A 24,717-nucleotide genomic window follows, 5' to 3' on the forward strand; every position below is an offset into this window, starting at 1 on the left:
CGAGAATCTAAGAGAAACCTGCTACCAGTTTGGATTCAGAAGGCAGACACCCTCTGTACATTTAAGATTAGGCTTAAAACTTTACAATTTAAATAAGCTTAAATGATGTAAAATGATGGCTTGTAAATGATGCACAAATCTTACAATGTTATGTCTAATAGAATGTTTGTGATCATTTCTATATACTTATAAAATTTACAAGAAAAACAAAACCGACCGCATTCTTTCCATACGGCATGTACATTTATTAGAGAAGAGTGAACCACTAAGTTAAACAAAACAATAAAGAACACATTGTCAACCTGCCAAAGGACATTTGAGGCACTTAGCATGAGGAAATGTTCTATAAAGATTCAACAGCCAGCTGGACAAGAACATTTTACTGTATATCGTGAGTTCAGCATCTGACGGTAAAAAAAACCTATAACACCATATATTGAAAAGTAGAGCATCATCATCATCATATTAGTCGAGGGTGTTACCTTTGAATTTTTGGCTCATAGAGCTGACAAATAAACCAAATCTAGTAGCATATCCCCATACAATGAGTGGTGTGGAGTTCTCACAGTGCACAATTCTGGTTGTAACAAACAGCAGTGAGGAAGAAGCAGAAACGATAAATGTGTTTGAATCGTATTAGTGAAGCCATTTGGATCAGTCTGAAACAAACAATCCATTTGGCTTTGGGTAAATAAGCAGGTCAATAAGGGAGGTTAGTTACCAAATTTAAAGGGTGGTAGGTTTCATAAGAAATACATTACTGCATTAAGTATGTATGTGAGGCTCAATTTTGTCAGCCTTGTAAAATCTATGAACCAAACACATGACAAAACACAATGTTGTCACTGCATTCTCCTCAAAATGCTGAAATGCAAGAAATCAATAATACAAACTGAATTACAAAATTTGCAGTTACATGTACAACTTCTATAAAGTAACGTTTTATCCTTCCATTTCAAGAATAAGAAGTCAGTATTTTTAGATGTAGCCCTTGATTTGAAGAATTTGATTCCAAAGACAATTTTAAGTGAGATGTACAACCCCGTGAATGTTTGAGGATAGGAGATAACTCAAGTCCTTAAACCAAAGCTGTAACTGCAGATTCTTGAGATTTCAGACATTTTGCAGATTGAACATCAGGTCGCAATTATTTTCCCCCTATAAAACAAAATCAATTCAGTCTTCACTGGCAAATACAGCTTGAATTGTAAAGAAGGGTAGATTTTATAAAGGTTCTGATTGAACTGGTTGGCCTTTAATTTAAAGGGATGACAGGATAGATGGTTTATCTTGGAAATGTGGCTTCATTAGCAATAGGAAAGTTAGTTTTTTGGAGCTAGCTACCCTGTCTTGATTTAAGAACATTTCAACATTCTGACAAATAGATTTTTTTTCCTCTATGAGACTGAGATATAGATACATATACAGTACAGTGTTGGTGTCAGCACGTGGTTAGCACAGTTAACAGGGGAAACAACTAGCGTGGCTCTTCCCAAAAATACACCCTAAGATACTTGAAGCTGAGGACTTTCTGTGGTTTGTTTAATCACACAGAATCTAGAGATGAGAATTTTCTGTTTTAGGGTGAGTTGTGGGCAGGAACCATTTCTTGACAAACACCAGCAGGTTTGCTTTAGAGACAAACTGTGCTGTTGCTGTTGATGCTGTATAGCAGTGCTCAGCACTGAGCTTTATTAATTTTTTGAAATTTGGACCGAGCCCTGTTACCTGCTTCCAGTCTTAATGCTAAGGTAAGCTAACGACGTACTGACTGCAGCTCTGTACTTAACAGACTTGAGATTCATATCCATCTGAACTTCTCAGAAAATGTGTGTGCAGTAAAATGAGGAACAATTCCTTTCATAAGAGCTTGTGAAAACAGCTGATAAACTGAGTGAAAGAATGTTAATGTTTTCTCTACTAACTCAAAAATATATTAACCTATACCTACATTTGAATAACTTGAAATGTCCTGTTGTGAGTGATTTAGATGAACATTTCACAAACGGGGGAAAGAGGACCCTGCTGGGGTGAGAAATTCAGCGATCGGGGGCTCTTGGTTAAAGAAAACAATTAAAATTTAAAAAACATTTGCATGGCTTGCATTATTCAGTCTACTTTGCATACTGAACGGAATAAAACATTCATATCCACAGTTGGATCATTATGTCATACAATCATTAAATTCCAAGAGGAAATACAAAGTCCATGTCCTGTTGCCGTTGAGAAAAGTCTGTGAAATGTAAAAAATTAAAATATATGTATGTACAGCATACTGAACTTGATGACAGTGAGCAGATTTACAGTACAACATTAATAAGAGGGGAAAGTGAAATAAGTGGGTCATGTTCAGAGGTCCTACTACATCGACAATGTCTACAGAGTATGAAAAACAAAGATCAGTAACTATAACATAACTTCTCCAAGTATTAGTTATTAATAAGAAACTTTATTTAACCAATAACGGTAATAAAACGCCTTTTCTGTGTATTTATCTTGGGTCTCGGTGCATTGTTCTGTTTCACACGCATATCCCTTTCAGTACAGGGTACAGGTTATGAGATTTTGGGGTGATCCAGCCAACCCCTCCTATCATAAAAATTACCTATATCCTTACACTAATCAGCACTAGCAGCAGTAACACAGGTCGAAGGGTCAAAGAATATTGTTTCCCATAGAGCTGTCGTAGTGGTCCAGGTGGCTCATACAGCAATATTTTGTATAGTGTGGTAGTAACACAGGGCTTGACAATCTTGCTGCCTAGTTGCCTTAGCTCAGCAAATCTTAACCGGTCAAACATTTCTCTAGGTTTGACTGTTCCTGTTGACACCCAAACCATAAAAAACTGCAACATATTCATGTTACATTAGTGTACCTGTGTACCTTAAATTCTTAAATGTTGGCCAAGCCTTATTTTTTCTGTTTTAAGATATCAAGAAGCACTGTTGTTTCCTACACTACTCCTGTTCAAATTTGCTGTCGATGCCATTTCAACAGTGCTCCTACTTCATCTTCCCTAAAAGAGAAACTGTTTCTTAAATTTCACAAATTGTTGACACTTAGCAGTTCTTTTGTTATTCAATAAAATTGTGTCAAGCTACTGCCAATAAAAATGTTTTTTCTTCATTTACAGCTGTATCACATTAAAATCCTAAAGGGAATAAACATTTGGCCAATTATACCTGGTTTAATTTAAGATTTTACATGAATATTTTTAATTAATGATTAAAACAATTTTGTCAATTGTGAAGAGGTTCTGGAAGTAAATAGCAAAAGTTACTTTCAGGTCCCAAGACGAAACTTGACTTTGACATAGATTTTCATCTCAAGTCTCTCTTGATGTTAACATCCTGCACCAGCAGAAACATTACAACCCACAAAATAAATTTAGAATCTAAGCGCATGTTAATGGGACCTTTAAGATTATTTTGAAATGAAGAAATAAATGTTGTTTCATGCCTCACAACATAAGCACAAGAAAACAGCCAGAGTCGCTGACAACAAAACTTAGGTTGAATGAAATTGCATAGGGTGTATCATGGACTGATCTTCATTTATCAAGTACTTGCAGTGAGTAATGAAGAACCCCCATTTCAAAGATAGAGTATTCTATAGGACCATTGGCCTGCTTGCCACACTTAACAGACTAAAAACATTACGATGAAAAAACTCAGCTCTACCAAGGACAAATGCATGCTACAGGTTGACTAAATCCTCACAAGGCAATTTAACTACTCCTGATAATAGTGTAAAATGGTATCCCGTAAAATTAAAACATCATACATGAAAGGAATAATTTGGACAGGACATTTTTCCATCACGAGCGTAAAACAGTTGAATTTGTCACCAAGCTTACTGACTTAAGCTGTACAATAAAGTTCCTGTCTTCATTTGCAGGATAATAAAATATACAAAAGTCCCTTAAACTAGGCCTATGCTTTTTTGATATTTATGCACAAAAATGACAAATCCAATTAATATGAAATCACCTGAGTAGTTTAATCCAACTCTCATAACCGTTGCTGATATTGTCCTCTTTCTATAAGCCAGTGCTCTTACAACTCCTAATTACAGTGTACCATTTCACAGTTCAATGTGACCTGTGCATGCATGACATAAATCATGCTAGCAGTACATAGTTTACCAGAAAATGCACCTATGAAAAGATAAACTTTAATTCACTTAATAATATGAATTGACATGTTCAGAAATTGGACAAAAGTATAATGGAAGGTATTTAAAAAATATACAACTTAAACCATTTGTTCCACCTCAAAGGGACAGAATGTGGTCATTTGAAGGCAGTGAAAAACTTTCAGAACAGTTTATTCCAGTCTCTAGTTGCCTCCATGAGGTGCCGCTGGCCATGGCCAATCCAGTCTTCTTGGCTGTTGAAGAGTCGGCCACAAAACCAGCAGTCAAACACCACTGACTCTTGTCTACAACCTGATAAAGTTTCCACTACCTCATATTTCTTTTTGCTTTTTTTCCTTAACTTCAGTTTCAGAAGGAATCGTTCCCGGACAGAACTCTGAACTGGCCGAGGTCTTGAATCATCGCTATGAGATGAGACACCTTTGGTTGAGTAATTCTTCTCTTGAGCCCCAAGCTCAGAGAGTGCTTGGATTGTTTTCTGAGACAGAGAGACCTTAGTAACAGCACCGTTGTACCTGTTAACTACCTTCATGATATTAGCCACTTCAGGAATGTCAGCATCAGGATGATTGAGCACCACAACAGGTTGGTTCCGACGAGGACATTTGATCTGCTGTAGAGAACTGAATGGGGCAAGTCTCAGTGTCCTTTCAACTTCTTTGGCTACGGGCTTCCAAAACACAGTAGTCTCTTTCTCAGACAGTCCTTTATTTGAGAGTCTTCTTGCTTTATGCACCGCTGCTGGAAGCTCGTCAAATAATGGTTTCCTGCGCCTTTTCCTTTGGCTTGGGGGGCGAATTGGCCTTGGGGCTAGAATAGGTTTCTCGGCTTCACACAGTTGCACCTTTACATTCATCCGAGAGGGTGAAATGCAAGATCCCTTGACATCTTTCTGTGCAGTATTTTGGACGGTGATCAATTTCTTCACTCCATGGGAGGAATTTGCATTAGTTTTGTTTGATGACACCAGAAAACACTGGGTCTGAGGTCTGGTGGCCAAAAACAATGGTTGGCTGCTTGAGGTGGGAGCACCACTTGTGAGAAGGCTACCAGTTGGGGTGACAATTTTAAATATAACTTTGTTTCCTGTACTGTCACTGGCTTGGCTACATTGACTCCCAGTCTTTTTGTCTTGGTTGTTCAGAAGAATGCCTGATTTGGGTGGAGAAATGTAACGGAGCAAGAATGCTTGTCGACCAGACTGCAGAGTGCTGGGTTTTTCTGCAGAGTTCACGGGCATGGCCAAAACTTGTCGTGAGTTCAGTGGGACTTGCTTGCTTGCCAGTCTGAGGCCAGGAGTACTGGGGGTTTGGACAAATGGAACAGATCTTTGTACAAAGTAGCAAGTAGGCTGGTTTTTTGCTTGTTTGTCCACAGGTGTATTATGTGGTGTGCTTGAAAGGAATACAGGACCCTTAAAACCTGGGCTGTTGATAAGGTAGTGATTTGAGGTGGTAGCAACACCTGGTTGAACAGCAGAGCGAAGAGTTGTCCCTTTTTCAGAAGCCCCTGCCTTTGGCGTTGATAGACCTAATGTCCTGCTGTTTTGAGTAAAAGTTACACCAGTTTGGTTACTCAATCTTTCTGCCCCTGGCTTCATGAAAGATACATTGATCTGAGGATTTGCAGAATTGGTTATCAGTTTGAAACCTGGTGTTGCCTTAACCTGCACTGGCATGGCAAATTGATTCTCAGTGGTCCTCAGGAGTACTGGCTGTTTACCCTCGGGCAATTGAAGAATTCGTAGAGTTGTTTTTGTTTGTTTCAAAGAATCATTGCCGGCATTTGAACATCTTACTCTCTCCTTATTAAGTTGTTGGGTGATGATTTCATCTGAATGTTCTTCCACAAAACTGCCAAGGGAAGTTGAACCACTCTTTGATTCTGACTGTATTTTTGATATAGGAATGCTCTCGTCCTCAATCTTGATTATATTAAAGTCTTGGAGCACCGACTCAGGATTTTCATCCTCGGTGAGAGGATCATCAACCTCATTGTCACTATCTAACAATCTCTTGATGCCCTCTCTATTCTTTGCCTGAGTTGTTTCTCCTCTGCCACTTTCCGAGAATGCTTCTGGAGACTCTGCCAATGTCAAGCTAAACTGTGATGATTCACAAATACTGTCCTTGTCAGATGGGTATTCAGACGTATTGTCGAGGCTTTGGGTATTGTTAGGTGAGGTGCTGAATGTTTCCTTGGAATAATTGTGAAAGGTAAATACTTCTTGGTTCGGTGAATTTTGAGTGCAGTTCTCAGAGGCCATGGCACTGTCTCTATGGCTACCTGGAGTGGGTGATGATGGCTCTAATGGAAGTTCTGGATTTGATGAAAGCTTTTTAAAATTTTGATGACCATTTTTATGTTTACTCTCAGATTGCTCATCATTTTCTATAGAGTGCAAAGAACCGTTTCCGTTGTGTTCATCAATGAGTTTATCTTCCGCTATGTCAGTCAATGATAACTCAGTTGCAGCCTCACACTTTACAGCAGTTTTTTTGGAGCCTGATTTGGAAAGAAATGTTTCCTGTGCAACTTTTGAAGGTGAAGACAAACCAGTGACCTTACCAGCACACGTTTTTAAAGTATTACTTATTTTACAACCACTATGGCCTGTTGGATCAGAACAGACTGTTGCAGAGATTGAGTTTTTATCAAATGCACCCCTCTCGGAGCAGGTTGTTAGACTTGGCTGACTTTGGTCACCCATGTGATCATTTGTCATGGGATATAAGATATCTGCACAAGTTGTAGACATATTTTGTAAAGGATTAATTTGTCCCCCAACATCATCTCTGTGTGGGGTAGAATCAAGGCTGCAAACAGAGGTTTCTTCCTCCTCAATCTTTACCTTTACTGCCACAATATCATCTTGATCCATCTGTATGCAAGATCCAATTCTTGGTGAAAGAGCAAAACTATGTGATGTGGAGCTTTTGCTATCAAAGCTTTCCCCATTCTCAATAGAGTCTTTACTTTTATCCAACATCTGATTTGTTGCCAAGAAGCCCACATCTTCCACTGAGGAATTGTTCTGAATGGTTGGGTCTTGCTTCACTGTTGGGATTACTTTGAGAACTAAATGTTTTTTGCCATCAACCATTTTGAAACCCATCACTTTGGTTGTACAATTAGGGGGAAGAGAGATTTTGTTCTTAACCATCAGAACGGTCAGTCCATTAGGATTTGTGTGATTTGCAGCATCAGAGCTTGAAGAGTTTTCACATTCCGGTAGCATTACTGGTGTTGTATGCTCTGTGTTGTGAGAACCTCTGCTCCAGTTGTTGTCCTTTTTTGCTATAGTCCCATCCAAAAAGTGGTGGGTCTCCTCGTAGGATAGTTCTGGTTTGATTAGCCTGCCATTTTGGTTTGTTAAACTCCCAGAAAGACAGTTCAGTTTTGATATTCTCTGAGAATCCTGTGATTCACCACTTTTTTTTAGCAACAGTTTTAAGGCTGCAGATGCATTTGTTGGGAAGCCGCAGTCCTCTATAGCCTTCCATGCATTCCTTTTCTCAGCCTCCTCTTTGTGAACAGCTGCGGTGTGTTTTTTCAGGTACTCCCTTCTTGCGGCACCATATCCACAGATCTGACAAGTGAAGGGAAATGTACCAGAGTGGGCTTTCACGTGCTTCTGATGATCCTCTTCATTCAAGCTGATTTGTCGACATAGTGAACACTTCCAATGACTCTCATTATGATGATGGATGTGCTGGACAAATGTCCCTGCATCGAGAGTAGTAAACTCACACCAGTCACAGTTAAACTGTCCATTTAGACTGTGACAAGTGATGTAGTGTCTGGTTAGCAAAAGCAGAGAGTATTGAACATCATCGTTGCAGAGCTCACAAGTAACCAGAGTATTTCTGTGCTCAATCCGATGGCGTTGAAGAGCAGGAAACTCGTTTGTGAAAAAGCCACATAGATCACAAGGGTACGTTGGAAGGGTTCCTTCATGAGCCGCTCGAAAATGTTTAAGGAGATCATTGGGACTATATGTGTAATCGTCTTTACACACTGAGCATTCAAAACTCAGAATCTTTCCAGAGAAAACTGCCCCTTGTTGAATTTTACAATGGCCTTTATTGAGAGTTTGTTTATCTTTCTTGGTGGAACTCCCATGTTCCTTAATGGAAGATTCTTCTGCATTATTCAGGTGTGACCCATCTGTCACTTCTCTGAAATGCTTACACACAAAGTCTTTTACCTTTTCTCTTTCATCCGCTATTACGGATATGCTGCAGTTTTTGGCAGAATCATGAAGTATTATGAGGTCTTCCTCCATAGTTGAAAATATGCAGGGATCTGTAAGAGAAGAAATTACGTGTGTTTTTATTAAATAAAGACCACTTCTTTCTCCCATTGTCAATGTATTAAACACTGATGGGGAACAGAAAAATAAAGTATCATGTATCTACTGAAGTGCACCTATCCAATGTTGCATGATAAACTTTGGTTATTCAACCAATTACAATTTTGTTTGTATAGCACCAAATCACAACATACATTATTTCAAGGCACTTTACATAGTTAGGTTGAGACCTTACATTATTACCGAGCAAACCAACAGCTCCCACAATGAGCAAGAACTTGGTGAAAAACAACCTTGAACAGGAAGAAATTTCTAGCAGAAATTCACAACTGATGTTCCGCTCAGTTGTGGGCGGAACATCTGCCTTGGCTGGTTGGGATGAGAGGAGAGAAATGGGGCGAGGAGAGGAGGCTAGAAAGAGGGTGAGAGACGAGCGATAAGGTGAGAAGAGAGAGAGACTAAGCTCTGGTTTTGCACTTATAGATGAAAACTTATCTGGGGTCCAAAGACATGCAGAATGGGGTTAGGTTAATTGAAGACTCTAAATTGACCATAGTTGTGAATGTGAGAGTGAATGGTTGTTTGTCTCTGTATGTGGCCCTGCGTTAGGCTGGCGACCTGTCCAGGGTGTACCCCGCCTCTCTCCCAATGTCAGCTGGGAGTGGCTCCAGGCCCCCCGTGACCCTTAAATGGATAAAGCGGTAGACGATGGATGGATGGATGGACCCATGACAATCAGCTGGCTAATGATTACTTTTAATCATTAACCCATGTTTGTATGATTTTGTTAACTCTGTGGGGTTCTGGGCTTCTCGCACACATAGCATACATGGGGTAACGGCTGAACTACGAGATGGTGGATTTCTCTGTCTGTATGTGACGGGCTGTTTCCACAGATTACTGGTGTTTGTGACCTTACATATAAAAAAGATTGTGACAACATGTACTGTCAACATTGACTCTTGTGAAGTGTAACCACCCTTGTGAAATTTAGATCTCTCTGAATTGAACAATAAGCTCTATATCAATCTCTCTGAGATCAACGGTTAAAGAAGTTGCTTTATGCTCCAAGGTCTCTCCAGAGGTAAGACAGCTTTGCATTGCAGGAGTTGAATTTATGACAGTAAATTTACTGACAGAGACCTAAGAAACTGTTTTATTAACTGAATGTTACCCTGGATGAGGATTACAATCATTTAGAATCATATATATTCTGGAGAGATCAAGAAAAATAAGGAAAAGCTATATCTAATTTTCTTCCGAAGGTAAAAAAAGTGTGAGTCAAGATCTTAAATGAAATTTACCACATAAACAAATTCTCAACACCTACAGTCAAGATTTTATGTGAATAATTGTGTTTTTTGGGAAAGAGAAAATCTAAAATTATGAAAAATTAAGAATCCTGGACGGACACTACAAGTAAAAAAAAGTTACAAAAAGGGTAGGGGTGTGGATTTAACCCCTTCTGTATTATTAATACAGGTGAAGCAGGGAAACTACTCAAGTGCACCAGCTGGTTAAACTCAAACGGGTTAAATTCAGTTTTCTTATCACTTATTTTTTTATTATGTACTTGATCATTGTTTGGGTGCAGTTGAGTGTTATCGAAAATAAAATAAAAAAAGTCAAGCAATTACACTCTACTCCCCCTAATGACCGTCACACATGGAGGAAGTGATGTTGGTTTTGCTCAGCAAAAAAGTCTAAATAAAGATACTGGGCTCACTGAGAGACATGTAGTCAAAACAGAATCACTCTGCATACCAGTGTTTTCAGTGACACGTGATGCTTGGCGTGTACTGCCTGCTCACTGAATGCTCGATAAAAGTGGTTAGAGGAAGCAAATCCCACCAGTCAGAACACAAAGAACACTGTGCTTGCATGTACATTACCCTCCACCATGTTCAGTGGAAAGAAAAGATCACAGATTTTTTCATCATCTGCCTTGTTAAAGCCTCTTCTTTCTCATACTAGAGGAGTATCCTTTAGCTTACCATGAAATTACAGACAGCTCAATGCTGTCTCTGTCACCTTCACCTCTGACCTGATTGAGCCTGTAGCTTGGCTGCTGCCCTGTATTCTTTGATCAGACCACTGTTCAGGACTCCTGTGCTCTCACATGTACAAACTGGCCACTTTATTGGCTACATGGACATTAGAACATTTATAGGTTCTAATGACAAGCCTCAGCAGCAGGAGGTCACATCAGTTCTCGTTAGTTAGCATCAGATCCAAGAGTAACTGGGTGACAGGCAAAAATCAAACGTGTCTGTTGGTTTCAGTGCTCTCTATGGCTGGTGAAAGCAAGTTTATGGGGGAGAAGCTCCACTTTATTAACACTGTACAAGCCTGAGTGAATTAAGAGGTTCTGTAGTTCCACAAACTCCAATAGTCAGACACGCTCTCTCTCTTAATCTTGAAAAGACTTTACTTATAGAGCACTTTTTTAGTCTTGTTAACCACTGTAAGCGCTTTACACTACAACAGGGTTCTTGCTTTTAAAGTCAAATTTAAAACTTTTTAAGACCACCAAAAATACAGTTTAAAAACCCAAAATATGTTGAGAAACAAATTATTTGATAGAAAAAAGAATTTATTGAGTATAAGATATTGAGTAATAAGATATTAACAACTAACTTAATAGCTTAAATTGTCCAAATAGTCCTTGTGCATCCTCGAAAACAACCTATCCTATTATTTGTATTCGGCGAGGTAGGCAGTTTTATTTTCACCACAGGTGAATGACTTTGCATAGTCTGAATCAGGGAACGTAGCGGAAAAGACGCTACTTATGTACCGCAGCTCCATCTCCTGAGCCACAGCCGCCCCGATTGCAGGAGGCCTGCTAGAGGTCAAATTTATCAGTTTGAATTTCATTCAATCATTTGAGGTCATAAACTCTTCCCTTCATCATATAAAAACATAACCCCGGGCTCCAGACTGCGACCATTTTTTGAGACAGTGCAAGTAATTATTAAGACTTTAGCGAGCGTGCGACCTGCAAATGTGCAGACTTTTTTCTCAAAAAAAAAACCAAAAACCATGGAGCGAGTCCGCACTCCGCCAATGTAGTCCAATGTGTGTGAGAGGGGGAAAAGTCCGGGAGTGAGTATTCAACAGCAGGGTTCACGTCAACTACAGTCGTTGGTGTGTATCGTGAATTAAAGTTCTCAGTCCCTACGATTTCCATCAATTAGATTTCACGCATGCTATCATAGGATAGATCCACCTCCGCTCCCGATGGGGTGGTGCCCGGATTATGCGCGTGTGCGGGGTGGCCGGATTACGAGGCCTATAAAAAAGTAGATTAGGAAAATGACTTGGCCAGAAGAAGAATAAAAAATCAGCCATTAATCCCTGCTAACGTCTCACTCAACAATGGCAAAAAACATTAACCCTTTTCCTCATTCAATTCATTTAAATTGTGACATTGTGAACTTAAAATAAAACAGCACATTGTAATTTCTGTAAGTTGTCTATTCATTACCAAAGCATTTATCAGTAATACAGTTAAAATGGGCGAAAATGTGGATAATTGCGATTTAAGGTGTAGCGCCTAAATTTGCTGCTTGTGCCCCCACAATTTTCAGTAAGGGGCTACAGCCCTCCTTGTAAAAAAAGTTAGTCTGGAGCCCTGTGCACTGCTAAAGCTACTTATACTTTCATTGCGGAGGTGAGAATAAATGGTGAAAAAACATGTAACAAGCAGTTATTGTTACCTGTACTCCTTTAGGAAAACATCAATGCATGTCGTGTCAGAAAAGCAGAAGCTAGTAGTGTGGCCACCGTGCCTGTAAGACAGAGGCAGAAAATTACAACTTTTAGTTTTCAAGCTGTTCGCTTTCACTTTTATTCAATTATCACCAAATGTGTTTGTGGACAAAGGACATTTTGTTGAAGAAGAAGTGTCAGAAAGAAGAAACCCCATTTGTCACACAGCTCTGATATAATGATGATATAATAAATAAATAATCAATACTGACACCTCCTTATTGTTATTATGATTTTAGATTTCATGTTAATGTTCGAGGCTATGAACATGAGCTCATTCAATAGAACCCAAAGAACTCTGCTGCGCAGCATGCCACATGTCACAAACTTATCATTTTAAGCAGCTCCTGTAAAATATGTGAAATTACTGTTTGGAAGTGAATTTGTACATTACATACATACATTTGAGTCACATTCTTGCATTCCATGTAACTTTTTCTAACCACATGCCACCTTGTAATAGACAACTGCAGCAGCTATCATGACACATCTCATTGAGAAACTGCAGCTAGCAGCAGTGACGATGCTACATGAAGCTGTTCATAGACACAGTCATGACCTGTGTGTCCAAAAACGTCCCCTGTTCTTAAAGTGCAACTTCACCCAGCATAATTCTGATAAATGCTAAAAACTGGGCAGGGGGCTGAAGGGGCGAGGGATGCAGGGCCGGATGCGAGAGTGATGTGTCAGTGACGTCCTCAGACTATGAAAAAATTGCAAGTCCCCTATGCCACAGAAGGCTCTCTTGAAGAGGAGGACCTTTCCCCTGCAGAATTCTTTTAAGTGGACATGAGTGTAGTGGAGGACCATGGTGATCGCTAACTGTATCAGGTCGAGAACTTGGCTCCAGCCCCAGTAATGCCTGAAGCCAGAGCTCTCTGAGTCGAGGCAATGGAAGTGCAAGAGAGGATGGGGCAGAGTTAGAAGGCTAATGATAGCGAATAAATAAGTTGTAAAGATATGTAATTACCGTGAATATTTTTGTAGCCATTACATAAAATGTCCAACAAATCAATAGTGACAATCTGCCATCTCTATCAATAATGTCGTGTGTGTGTGTGTGTGGCAATGCAGTAGCCCGTCTGCCTTCGGGAACATGTGTTGTAGTGAGGTGCCAAAGGTAAGGCTGCGCTACTGGAATAAGTCTGGAACAGTTTGTCTATAAACACTATTTCCCCAGTCTGATAATTCCCCCGCCCACATTTGCGATAACTTAAATATTAATATCATGATGCAGAGTTGCCAGAAAGGTAGACTCCATCAGCATTGGCCTTGCAAGGGCCAAGACAGTTTCAAACACTGCGTGTTCAACTCATGAAATGCCAATTTTTTTGCGATAAATTTGGGAAGGAATAAAACCACCATTAATGTGTTCCATCACAGTCCGGTCATATCATACAGCACAAAATCCAAACATGTTTAAGAGTGTAGTATCTAATTAAAAGATGTGTCAAAAGATGTGCCTGCTGTTTGCCGGCGGTTATTGTTTTTAACATCAACATGTTTTAAAATCTGCTTCTCTATCGCCCTACTCCCAAACTTAAAGTGATTAATATTAGCATCACTTCAACCAGCCCATTCCACAATGGCAAAACAAATTTGGGGCACAAAGAAGAAATGTTTGCTTTATCTGTATTAATTTCAGTTTGGCTTCTATTGTAAGGAAAGATTAACTGGACCCTTGTTAAATGCACATCTGGTTAACTGGTTAACCCTGAGCTTTTCTGCAGGAACCATCCAGGACTGTCTCCCAAGCAGTGGATGTAAGAGTTGTGAACAAAGCAAATACAAACCCAACATTTTCTACTGCTGCTCCTCCACATAACACCATGTGGATTTGAAATACTGCAGATTGTTGTTGATATTCCAACTTTATACAGCAGCAGATAATATGTGGAAATTGTAACTCCTTTGACTCTACAATTTAGGTGACAACTGTGCTAAGTGGGTAGGCTATCGGCTACCAAACAGCTCTCGTTCAGAACTTGATTTTAACAGTTCCCATTTGATGCAAAATGCAAAGCTCATCTAATAATATGAACTCAAGTACAGACAAATTCTCAGAATCAGACTTGAAACATTGGCATCACAAACAGTGTGGGAACTTTGAGAGTTGAGTTTTACACAGTTTTCTGATGTGTATCTGTACACAGGTGTCCAGAAATGTCCTTTTTTCACAATGCATTTTCAGATTTAATTAAAAAAAAAAAATCAAATTGTTTACTTTTTACCAATATCACACTGCTCCCTGTGGATCTGTTTATTTACTTCTCATCATGCAGTACAACAATCATTTCTCAATGATTGAGCATAAATTCCATTCAACCAACAGTGACAGTGATGCAGGGGGGGCATGGAGCTAACTGACTATCGCACAGTTGAACGTGTGTGAAGGATGGCATTTCCTGTGAGCCACATTTTCATGCAAACAGGCCTGATTACATAAGCAAAATGCAACAGGGTCTTCTCTTTGAACAGCCAGTGTCGACTGCCCAGTATCACCTCCTCTATTCCACGTAATACTTTTGTGGATTAGGATTAATGTAAAGTCAGCAGGGGACCTGCACCAGCCTGCAACTCCATAGGTCTCAGTCAGCTGTCAGTCCTGTGGATCCGAGGAAGCCATGTTAGAGAAGAAAAAAAATGGCTGCCGTCATTCTATGACTTCTCTGCTCCAACTACTTGAGTCGGAACATTTTCACTTGTGATACAACTGTCCTAACCTACGTCATTTGTGCCCATGACAAGCCCAGAGACGGGGTGGAAATTAGATCATATATATGAAATTCAACTGTACAGGAGATAAAGCCTGCTGAGCTTGTCTCACTTCAAAAATAAAAATGATAATAACAACTGGACACAGGAAACTGTGTGTGTGTGTGTGTGTGTGTGTGTGTGTGTGTGTGTGTGTGTGTGTGTGTGTGTGTTTGTGTGTGATAAAACTGAGCAGGACTTCTGTGAACACCTGGACGGGGAAACAGGTAGGTTACTCCGGGCCCGCCGACGTCCACACGGGACACGTATAAATGGGCTCAGGGGATGAGAGGGAAAAGTTGCATGGTCTCAAAAAACTGCGATTCCACTCAGCCGCCGACACCGGGACAAGTGGAACCCCGTCGCAGGGACGCGAATCTCCACCTGGACACGACAGTTCAACGCCTCCATTCAATGCAGCCTCACTTTTGGCGAAGTGAGTCGCCGCACAGCCGCTCAAGTTTGGGGCAGGCGAGGAGGGGAGGCTGCATCAGTGGGAGCATTCGCAGGCTGCAGCCTCGCGGCCACAAAGGACCCGGAGCGGACGCGCCTTGTGGTTTGCCCGCGCCGAGACAAGTCCGCGCTCGGCGCCGGGCGACCACGTCCGCCGCTCCGGCACAATGTCACTGTCCGCGGAGTTTTTTTTGTTTTTTTTTAATAAGCAGTCATTTCGCACCAATGGACCGAGCCCCCACCCACGCCGAGGTAATTCAAAGTTACGGAAATTGTGTTGTCCCTTACTATGAACTCGATGGAAGTTGAGGCGGCGTCCCGTCAACGTCCGACATCACGGAAACAAGGCTGGGCTCGGGGGGAAAAAACACGCGGCAGAAACATGTTCGCCTTCCTTCTCCCCTCTCTGTGGAACCACAGCGACGGCGGCCATGACACTCCATCCGGGTACTGCCGTGCTCTTGACACTCATGGAGAAGCGGAGGAATATGTGTTGCTTGTCAAATCCCAAACTAGTGCGTTGAAGGACATTGTCCGTCGAAAACACGGTTAATACACCTTCCACGACGGTGGACTCATGTGCTGCTTTACGACACGTCCGTTCGAACCTGTCGGTGTTTTCGCAGCATGAGCCCTACGTCATTGGTTGCTTGTGTCTGTGTGTGTGTGTGTGTGCGGCGGTGGAAGAAGAAGCAATAAGAGCAATGGCGGATATACGCCATTTCCTATTTAATGTGTTACGCCTTTGTTGATCTCTGTTGCAGAATTATTTCCTTTTTTCTTTACTCTAAAGACTTTAAATCATTCTATCTCACCCCCCCCCCCCCCCTTGCCTCTATGATAGACTCACACACACACACACACACACACCATAACCCAACACTAACATTGTAGCATTGACAACTGACTACTTCATGTCAGCCATGTTAGTAACTCTCAGAGGGCTAAACATGTCTTTCTGCCTTTTAATATAAATGTATGCATAAACACACAAACACACACACACACACACACAGAGAGAGAGAGAGAAAGGGGCTAAACATGTCTTTCTGCCTTTTAATATATATGTATACATAGACACACACACACACACACACACACACACAGAGAGAGAGAAAGGGGCTAAACATGTCTTTCTGCCTTCATATATATATATATATATATATATATATATATATATATATATATATATATATATATATATATATATATATATATATGCATAAACACACACACACATACACAGAGAGAGAGAGAGAGAAAAGGGCTAAACATGTCTTTCTGCCTTTTTATATAGATGTGTATGCATAAAAACACACACACTGTCTGTTCACACGTGTATGCTTATAATATCCTGCATAAGGATATTGAAATTATTTTTTTGTAATGAATCTTTGCAGAAATTGTAGGCTAGATAATGAACAGCAACATCCACTTTGTTGCTTATCTGGTCTTTCTAAGAGGTTGCATGGTCTTCATTAGCAGGTTGACATTATGGATTTGAGGACATTAAAGAGTTCCTGCCATATTGGCTTAAAAGCTTAACACTATCAATTGAAATTCAAGCATACTAACTGAATTTCTGTTGTCCTATGTTTCCAGGTGCCACACAAGTGGCATGGTGCAGGATAGGACGCAAGCTTTTTCTGTTTTCCCACTCTTAAGTAGGGACCCAGTAGTGACCTTATTGTTGCCAATTTCTTATACTTTTCACGATAGAAATAGTTAATAAAAGTGTTATGACACCGTGTAAATGGTCCAGAGTAGCACGGACATTGAAAGGCTGAGAGATGTTACGAGCAGAGATTCAGAGATTAAATCATTTCTGTTGTACTGGGGTGGCCCCTGGGTTGTAGACAGAGTGTAGAAACACTGAGGCCAGGAGTCCATTTCCCCCTAACATATCGCCCATAGGACACATTTTGACCACACAAAGGTCTTTATTGAATTCTTTGGATTTACAGTTTATGACTTCTTATTTACTCTCCTAATAACATTTTTTCTTAATTAATTTCCATTAAAGTTAATATCTGAATTTTTTTTCTAATGTAAAACTGGGTCAGATTATTATAAGTGATGTGAAAAGGTGTCACTTGTAGTGACAAATATACAGAGACTTATCACCCGACTTTGCCTTCCTTCTCAGAGACCAGCTGGTGAGCACAGTGGATGCTTAAAGGGTCAGATATTTCCCTCAAGATGTAGACTAAAAACAGAGCTAAAAAACAGTGAATGTTGGATTTGTTCATCAGATCGACACCATAACTGCTCCCGCTGCTGTGTAAGCAGCCAATTGTTGTTTCTAAAATGTCATCGGTGTGTATTTAAGAGTTAGTTATGCAATTCGGTACTGCCAGGTGGCCAAAAAAGTCTGAGGCCTCACCTGATATGTCTTTGCTTTCTCTACAGCCATCAGCTGTGCCACCCATGGTCCTGCCTCATGATGTGAGGTGAGAGGAATCAAATAGACGTGTCATCTTTCCTCTGAAATGTGATCTGCAGTCCTGTCAGCCTCTGTTGACAATGACACAGCTGGTTCACAGCTGTAGGTGTTAACTGCTCTCCATACCTTTGAGTTTGTGATGTACAAACTATAATAAGGATGCCTGGCAACATGACAAAAATGTATGTCAAATGCATCACTAACCAACATAAACCAACGTGTGTTGTTTTAGCGGGGTTTTGAGCCTTTGGAACAGTGTCACAGTTCCTTGGCTTTGACTCTACAAGTGTGTGGTTTTTTTCAAAATGTATTCCCCGATATGGTGTTTGATGCTGGTGGTGGAGAGCGTTGTCTAACACAGTCCTTCCAAAATCCCATAGATGTTCAACTGGGTTGAGATCTGGTGACTGTGGAAACCACAGCATGTTATTTTCATACTAATCAAACTATTTGGTGAGCCCTAGCAGGAAAAATGTCCCCAACAGCATAGCAGAGCCCAGGTTTAAGGCTTGTACTGTTCTTTTGGTGTACGTCACACATTCACTTGGCCAAAGAGGAGAATATAGTGAAGGATGACTCATCTGACCACCATATTGTTTTCCACATCTCTGTGGACCAGTTTCTGTGGTTTTTACACCACTGAATTGTCATGAGTTTATCCACTACAACTCTTTCATAACATCCCTTTCTATGTAAGTGTGGACAGATAATTCTCGTTGACAGTCTCATCATGTCCTGCATTGACTGTCTCTGTCACTTGAGGAAGAGTTGGTTTTTTTTGTTTTTTCTTTCATGTCACACCAATGCATGAACTTCACATTCATCAAATGTGTGTTGTCACACTTTCTGGCTATATCTACCCACATCCTTTCCCATAGATCTAAATGCAGATAATCTCTGTTCCCTTTGAAACACCAACCAGCTGAGCGCCTTTGTGACTGAAGCTCCTTCCATTCAACCCTTTTGACATCTTGATATTAAATCAGAATCAGAATCAACTGGCCCTGCTCAGCACCGTTTACAGGCCACGGAGCATAGTGGGATGTTACTTGCTTAATTGTTCCATGCAGTGCATGTATGGAAACATCTGCATTATACTTCTCCACTCATTTCTTCAAGTTTTATCTTTAATTTGTGTCCACTCTGCCTGTTCCTTTATCAATTGATTGTTGTAAATTAATTTTGTAATAGTTCAAGTTATGATCGTAATGTTTTGTAATTTAGTAATTAAATAGAAACAAATTCAGTAACATATAAGTTTGGAAAAAGAAGGAACTTATGTTCATATGTGTCTAACAAGATACACACCCTGGACAGGTCACTGGTTCATCACAAGGCCAACATACAGGAATGTAGGGGCAATTAAGAGTTTCCAGTGTTTCTTTGGACTGTAGGAGGATACCAGAGTACCCTGAGAAAACCCACGCAGGCTCTGGAAAAATATGCAAACTCCACACAGAAAGTCCCCAGTTAGCTGTCTGGTTCAAATCTAGAACTTTCTTGCAACGATAAGCTGATATGCCGCCCATATAATCATATTTTTTAGAAAGATACATATAATTTTTTTAGAAAAGTACATATTTTAGTGCTGCTGGGTCAAAATTCCAGGGCCTTCTGTGGTGGAACTGTTTCTGACAGTAAGTGTTTGGAATGCTTTGCATTCACCGCTGGTAGTTGAGTTGTGACTGACAAGAATCAATCAGCAAGTGAATGTGGGTGACTGTGTCATTGTTTGTTGAATATAGCCAGCAGCTTTTCCAAAATTCTCCATCTAAGGGGCTCAAAAGCTCTGGAGTAGAGTTCATGACAAGTTTGAATATAGCAGACGTGATGCATTTTAAAACTAAAGCATATCAGTGTGGATGTATCCTGACATTCTCCCCCACTCCGTGCTGCCATTGGTCAGCTGTGTGTCCCTTCACTCTATAATGGCTGGACGTGGTGGCATTCCTATCTCTTTCCAAGCATCACCTAAGATAAAGACTCCATAATAATTTAATCCATACTTAAAAACTTGGCATACAAAACTATTATGTTGTAAAGGAAAGTGCTTCATGTAATGCAGAACCGAAAGTGCTGTAACTACAAAGAAAGTGTCTCCTGTGAGACACTTCACAGCAGGACTCAGGTTTCAGACATACCATTTGGCCTACCTGAGAGGGTTGAAAGAACACCTGAGAGATTGAGTGATTTGTGTAGAAATGAACTGTATACATAAATGTGCTATGAAATAGTTGTCTCTTGTTATAAAGACATACGTTGTTGTTAAGGTGAAGGAAAACAGTGGTTAAGAGAGAGCTTCTGCTTCTCAAGTCTTATCGGCCACCCAAAGCACTTTACAGTACAAGTCACATTCACACACACAGTCATACGGCGCTGCTATTTACCGCTCTTTTTCTAGCACATTCATACACTGCCGTCACAGCCGTCACAGACAGTATAGGGTCAGGTGTTTTGCCCAAGGACACTTTGGCATGCGGACTGGGGGAAGCCCGATCAAACCACGACCTTCTGGTTAGTTGATGACCCTCTCTACCTCCTGAACCACAGCTGTACATTACAGTACGGAGTTCCTTTTAAAGAAAAGCAGGGATGTCGTGTTGAGTAGGACTGGTCAAATGACGAAGGAAACCTGTTGTAACTGGAAGACGGAGATAGCCAGGAGGCATGATGTATTATGATAAGTTTCTCCAAGGATAAAACCAGTTAAAAGCAGTCGTTACATGTCATGATTCAATTCTGAGTGCATTATCTATGATTTTTTTATTTTTCTTGGTTTACAGAGATACAAATATGTATATAATATGTACACATAAATAAAATGTGATGGACAGCTGCAAAAAAACCTCAGATAGGCTTGATCTTCTATGTAACTGCTGTTTTAGACCATTATACTAAAAAACAAGATATTCTGCACACTGACAGACATAGATACAAGTACATTAAAATAAGTAAATAAAATTAGGGTGACTGGTTCTAAGTATACAGTTTACAAAGCATTGCAAAGATGAAAACAAACCTTTAATAGCTCTCTTAAACTGTGCAGGTTCCAAATTTAAAGTATGAGATGGCAAGGTATTCCATAACTCCAAAGAATCAAAACAAACTGTAAATGTTCGACTGATAAAGGCAATCTGAGTTTATAGTTGTTTCAAGTGGGATACAGTAATCATGAAATTAATGATAATAGGAGTAAAGACCATGAAAAAATATAATATAGAACACATACATACAAACAAAGACAGCAATAACAAGCATATACAACAAGCTCGCTCAGCCTCTACCACCCCCCACCCTCCAGCCCTCAACTGTAAAAAAAATTTTGACCCGGATAAAAAAATAAATCAATTAAATGAATAGCATCAGAATTACATCCAGTTGGAGTAGTTAACTGGCTAATTGAGAGCATGAACAGGTTGTTTTTAGATTAGAAAATAACGAAGCCCTGAAGCAACAGAGAGAGGTAATGGATCTAAGAGAAAGAGGAAGATGATTCCAGTCAGATGGAGCTTTGCATTGAAATGACCTGTGACCGATTTCTTTGAAAATTCTGGGTTCAAAAAAGAAGGAATATTCCATGTGTTTGTAATTAAGAAGTAATTAAATAGAGTATCAATACATTTTTGGTATGATTATTATACTTAGAACTGATATTGATATTAAAATCACCGATTACGTAGCATTGCATGGGAAAGATCAGTGGTAAAGTCTGACACATTAGAATTTGGTGGTTGATAGATAATAGTATTATTTATTTCAATGAACACAATCTCAGCAGAAAGCACAAAATGGGCTTCTAAACCTAACCTGGAATACCCAGACTTATACTCAAATGCGTATTAGTCTGGGACCTCTCACTTCATTTTTTATTTCCAAGCGCCGTTAACAATGGACGCAGAGCAAAATGCCTACAGATGCAATTGGATAGACCTACAACCAGTGAGAGCCATGAATCATGTGACGTCTGTTGAGCAATGTGAAAATTTGAATAGACTAGAGCAGAGAGGAGATGTGTGTGATGATGATTCCACAATGTCTGTGAACTAGTGTCATTGTTTTTGTAGGAGAAATTTGAATATATCGCTTACTTTTAGTCAAATGCTCGTTCATAAGCGGCAGCCTTGGTTGTGGAAATCACTTCCCGATGGAGGAAATCCAGACCATATTCCGGAAGAGCAAATTAAATGAGCTCCCAGAATTCGTCTGGGTCCAAGGCAAAGCAAAATGCTGATGAAGTGAGACCAGTTGTGCAAATCAGACGTCATGTAATTTTTTGTGCTTTTGACATAACTGCAGATACGAATGATGTTTTCTGAACTTTCATGTTTAATGTGTCACTTTTTGTTTTCATGGCACTAAATTATCTGACTGCTTACCTTGTAAATGCTTGTGCATCATTGGAAATCGAAAAAGAACTGAGAGGTCCCAGACTAATACGCATTTGAATTTTAGTTTTGGCTGCACCAGGCCACTTTACCTCGCCAGAGCGATGGGCTCTGTCAATACTAACGGATTTAGAAGTTTTTTCAAAAAAGGATTATTGAACCTTTTTTCTGGACCAAACCATCAATGATAGTATTGTTTCATTGGTTCTGATTGTAGTTAATCATTTTGGAGATAGAATCATTGTTTAGACTTGTGCACTGGGAATACAAGGAATGCAGTTGCGTAGTAATTCTACCTCCTTAACCATGCTAAGTTATCAATCAATTTGTGCTTGTGAAAATGCAGGCCAGATTTAAGTTCTTAAAACTTTCACGATTGCATAAATTCTAACTCAAGTCGTCTCCATCCTCTTGGTGACAGATGTAAATTTGATCCTTGTGTGTTCAGCATTTCAACATAGAAGTGTTTTTGTCGTTCAAGCATGTCCTTCAGTAACAGGGTCTTAGCCACTGCAGCTGAGCTTTTTGCTACTGTCATCTCATGGCCCAGAGGTAGGTTCAGGTCATAGATTCACACAAGCTTAACACAACAGCACTCGGGCCCAGTCAAAACAATGGGATGGGTCAGCCAGATTCAAGCTCATCAGAGTACAACAGAGTAGGCAAAGGCTGAGAGAAACCCCGAAAACGATCCACAAGTTAAGTCAGCTCATTATAGGAAGTCAATTATCTCATTGTACAAGAAAAAAAGGTTAGAATAACATTCAAACAAATTGAGGAGTCAGGAGGTAAAGCTATTTCAGCTGCCAAACATGAAACGTTTACAACCCTTGATACCACAAAACATAATGAGCCCTCTTTCATTTATAGCTAGTAAAGTCATTGTAAAGTAGTGATGCAGAAGTGATTTTGGAGAGACCTGTAAATATTTTTTTAGTAACTATATTTGTTTAATTTAGTTTAATAAGTACCTGTGGGAAAATATGGCTTCCCACTGAGGTAAAATGGACGTGTTAAACATTGCAAACAAACTAAATCTAGACACCGTTCTAGTTGTGACTACAGTGCAAGCATTTACTAAACACTGCCATGATGCGGTGCATTACTGACAATATCTGTTTGTTGCTGATTGTGAACAGGCCTCGGTCCTTAGGTGACTTATAGCTCGGACACACTACAAGATTTTCAAAGTCGTAAGATCACTGTACCGTTCATACTGCACAACTTGCTGTCTAATCCCGATGCTTTCAGTCGTTGTGCTGTTCACACTACGTGACTCGTCTGTGACAGGCGGTCACACACTATTCAAAGTCCTTCACTAGGAGAAATCTGTGTCTTTGGTCTCCGCTTTGTCACAAAATCAAATGAGAAGTGACAGGGGAAATTACGCGATACACGTGCGAAACAGAAAGTGTTTGTCACTTTCACAATGGGCATCAGAAAGAAACAATTCCTGCAAGTTGTCTGCGCGATGATTTGTTCAGAAACACTGAAAATGAAACGGCACAGAGTGTTCTTCGAATGTTGCTGTGCTACAGTTCCTCCCCTTGGGTTTCGCAGGTTTCCGCTCAGCTCCTGTTGTCTTGCGCTGTCATTGGCTGTAGTGTGTTGACGCCATTGACTTTGCTGTAACTGTGCCAGGGAGGAGTTGCCTATAACAAAGCAGGCTCACTTTTAACCAGTAATTCACACGTCAACCTATGTTGCACAGCTAACCAGGTAATTATAGAAAGACAATTATACTAAAATGGGTCAAACTGATCACTTACCAATCAGGACACTAGAACATATTCACCAAAACAGTATATACTACATTTCTTAAAAGCGTTGCAATTAAGAAATACAAAATGGCTACTTTTATGCCATCTTTGTAAGACATAATATATTTTTAGTCACACAAAGTTCAATTTGACATTGTTCCAGTCCAGTTTGTCTCGCTCCTCGGCTCGTGATGTGAGCTGGTTTCCTCGGGGATAGCAGGAAAAGAGTCGACTTGGTGAGAGGAAAAATTGTAATGTGTTATCTCCTTGACTAAATCGTTCATCCTTCTCACGGCAGTGTGAGAGCACAGCTATTTCCTAGGATCTGGAAACATATTCAGGGAATACAAACAGTCTGTTTACATTACTGCAGTAATGACAGCTCAATAGGGGGAGAAGCAAGCGAGGAATGGAGCTGCAATAATCAAGTGGGTGACATCACATCCGCATCACAGGAAACTCCTGTGGGTGCCAGTGGGTCTCGGTCAGTGGGAGACTGTACTTTGATTTCAAGCCAATCTCAACTGTGTGAAGGTATAAATGAGATTGGCAGGATTTGTCAAAGCGCTTCATGTAACCCTGTTGTCCAAAGCGCACTGGCTAAAAATGACACCCTGAAGGCAAAAGATCAATAGCCTCTATGATGTGACAGAACTTTAAATGTGATGTAATAATGTGTCCCTT

At 40.2% G+C, this 24,717-nt stretch overlaps 1 protein-coding gene across 4 annotated transcripts; it reads right to left on the reverse strand.

The window, feature by feature from the left end:
* Positions 1–221: 221 nt before the first annotated feature.
* si:ch211-214e3.5 (zinc finger protein 518A) lies at positions 222–16,096 on the reverse strand. 4 transcript variants are annotated; one of them, XM_035612513.2, is made up of 3 exons: positions 15,734–16,096; positions 12,187–12,258; positions 222–8,460 (listed from the first exon to the last, which is right to left on the reverse strand). In XM_035612513.2, the coding sequence occupies exon 3, from the start codon at positions 8,438–8,440 to the stop codon at positions 4,316–4,318; it is 4,125 nt and encodes a 1,374-aa protein (XP_035468406.1). In that variant the 5' UTR covers positions 8,441–8,460; positions 12,187–12,258; positions 15,734–16,096; the 3' UTR covers positions 222–4,315. The 4 variants fall into 4 exon arrangements, 2 of the variants coding, with proteins under 2 accessions (XP_035468406.1, XP_035468407.1); XR_004785656.2 differs by lacking the exon at positions 222–8,460 and adding an exon at positions 8,490–11,759; XM_035612514.2 differs by lacking the exon at positions 12,187–12,258.
* Positions 16,097–24,717: the final 8,621 nt, after the last annotated feature.

Source organism: Scophthalmus maximus, chromosome 16 (assembly GCF_022379125.1).
Source record: "Scophthalmus maximus strain ysfricsl-2021 chromosome 16, ASM2237912v1, whole genome shotgun sequence".
NCBI classification, from domain to species: Eukaryota; Metazoa; Chordata; class Actinopteri; order Pleuronectiformes; family Scophthalmidae; genus Scophthalmus; species Scophthalmus maximus.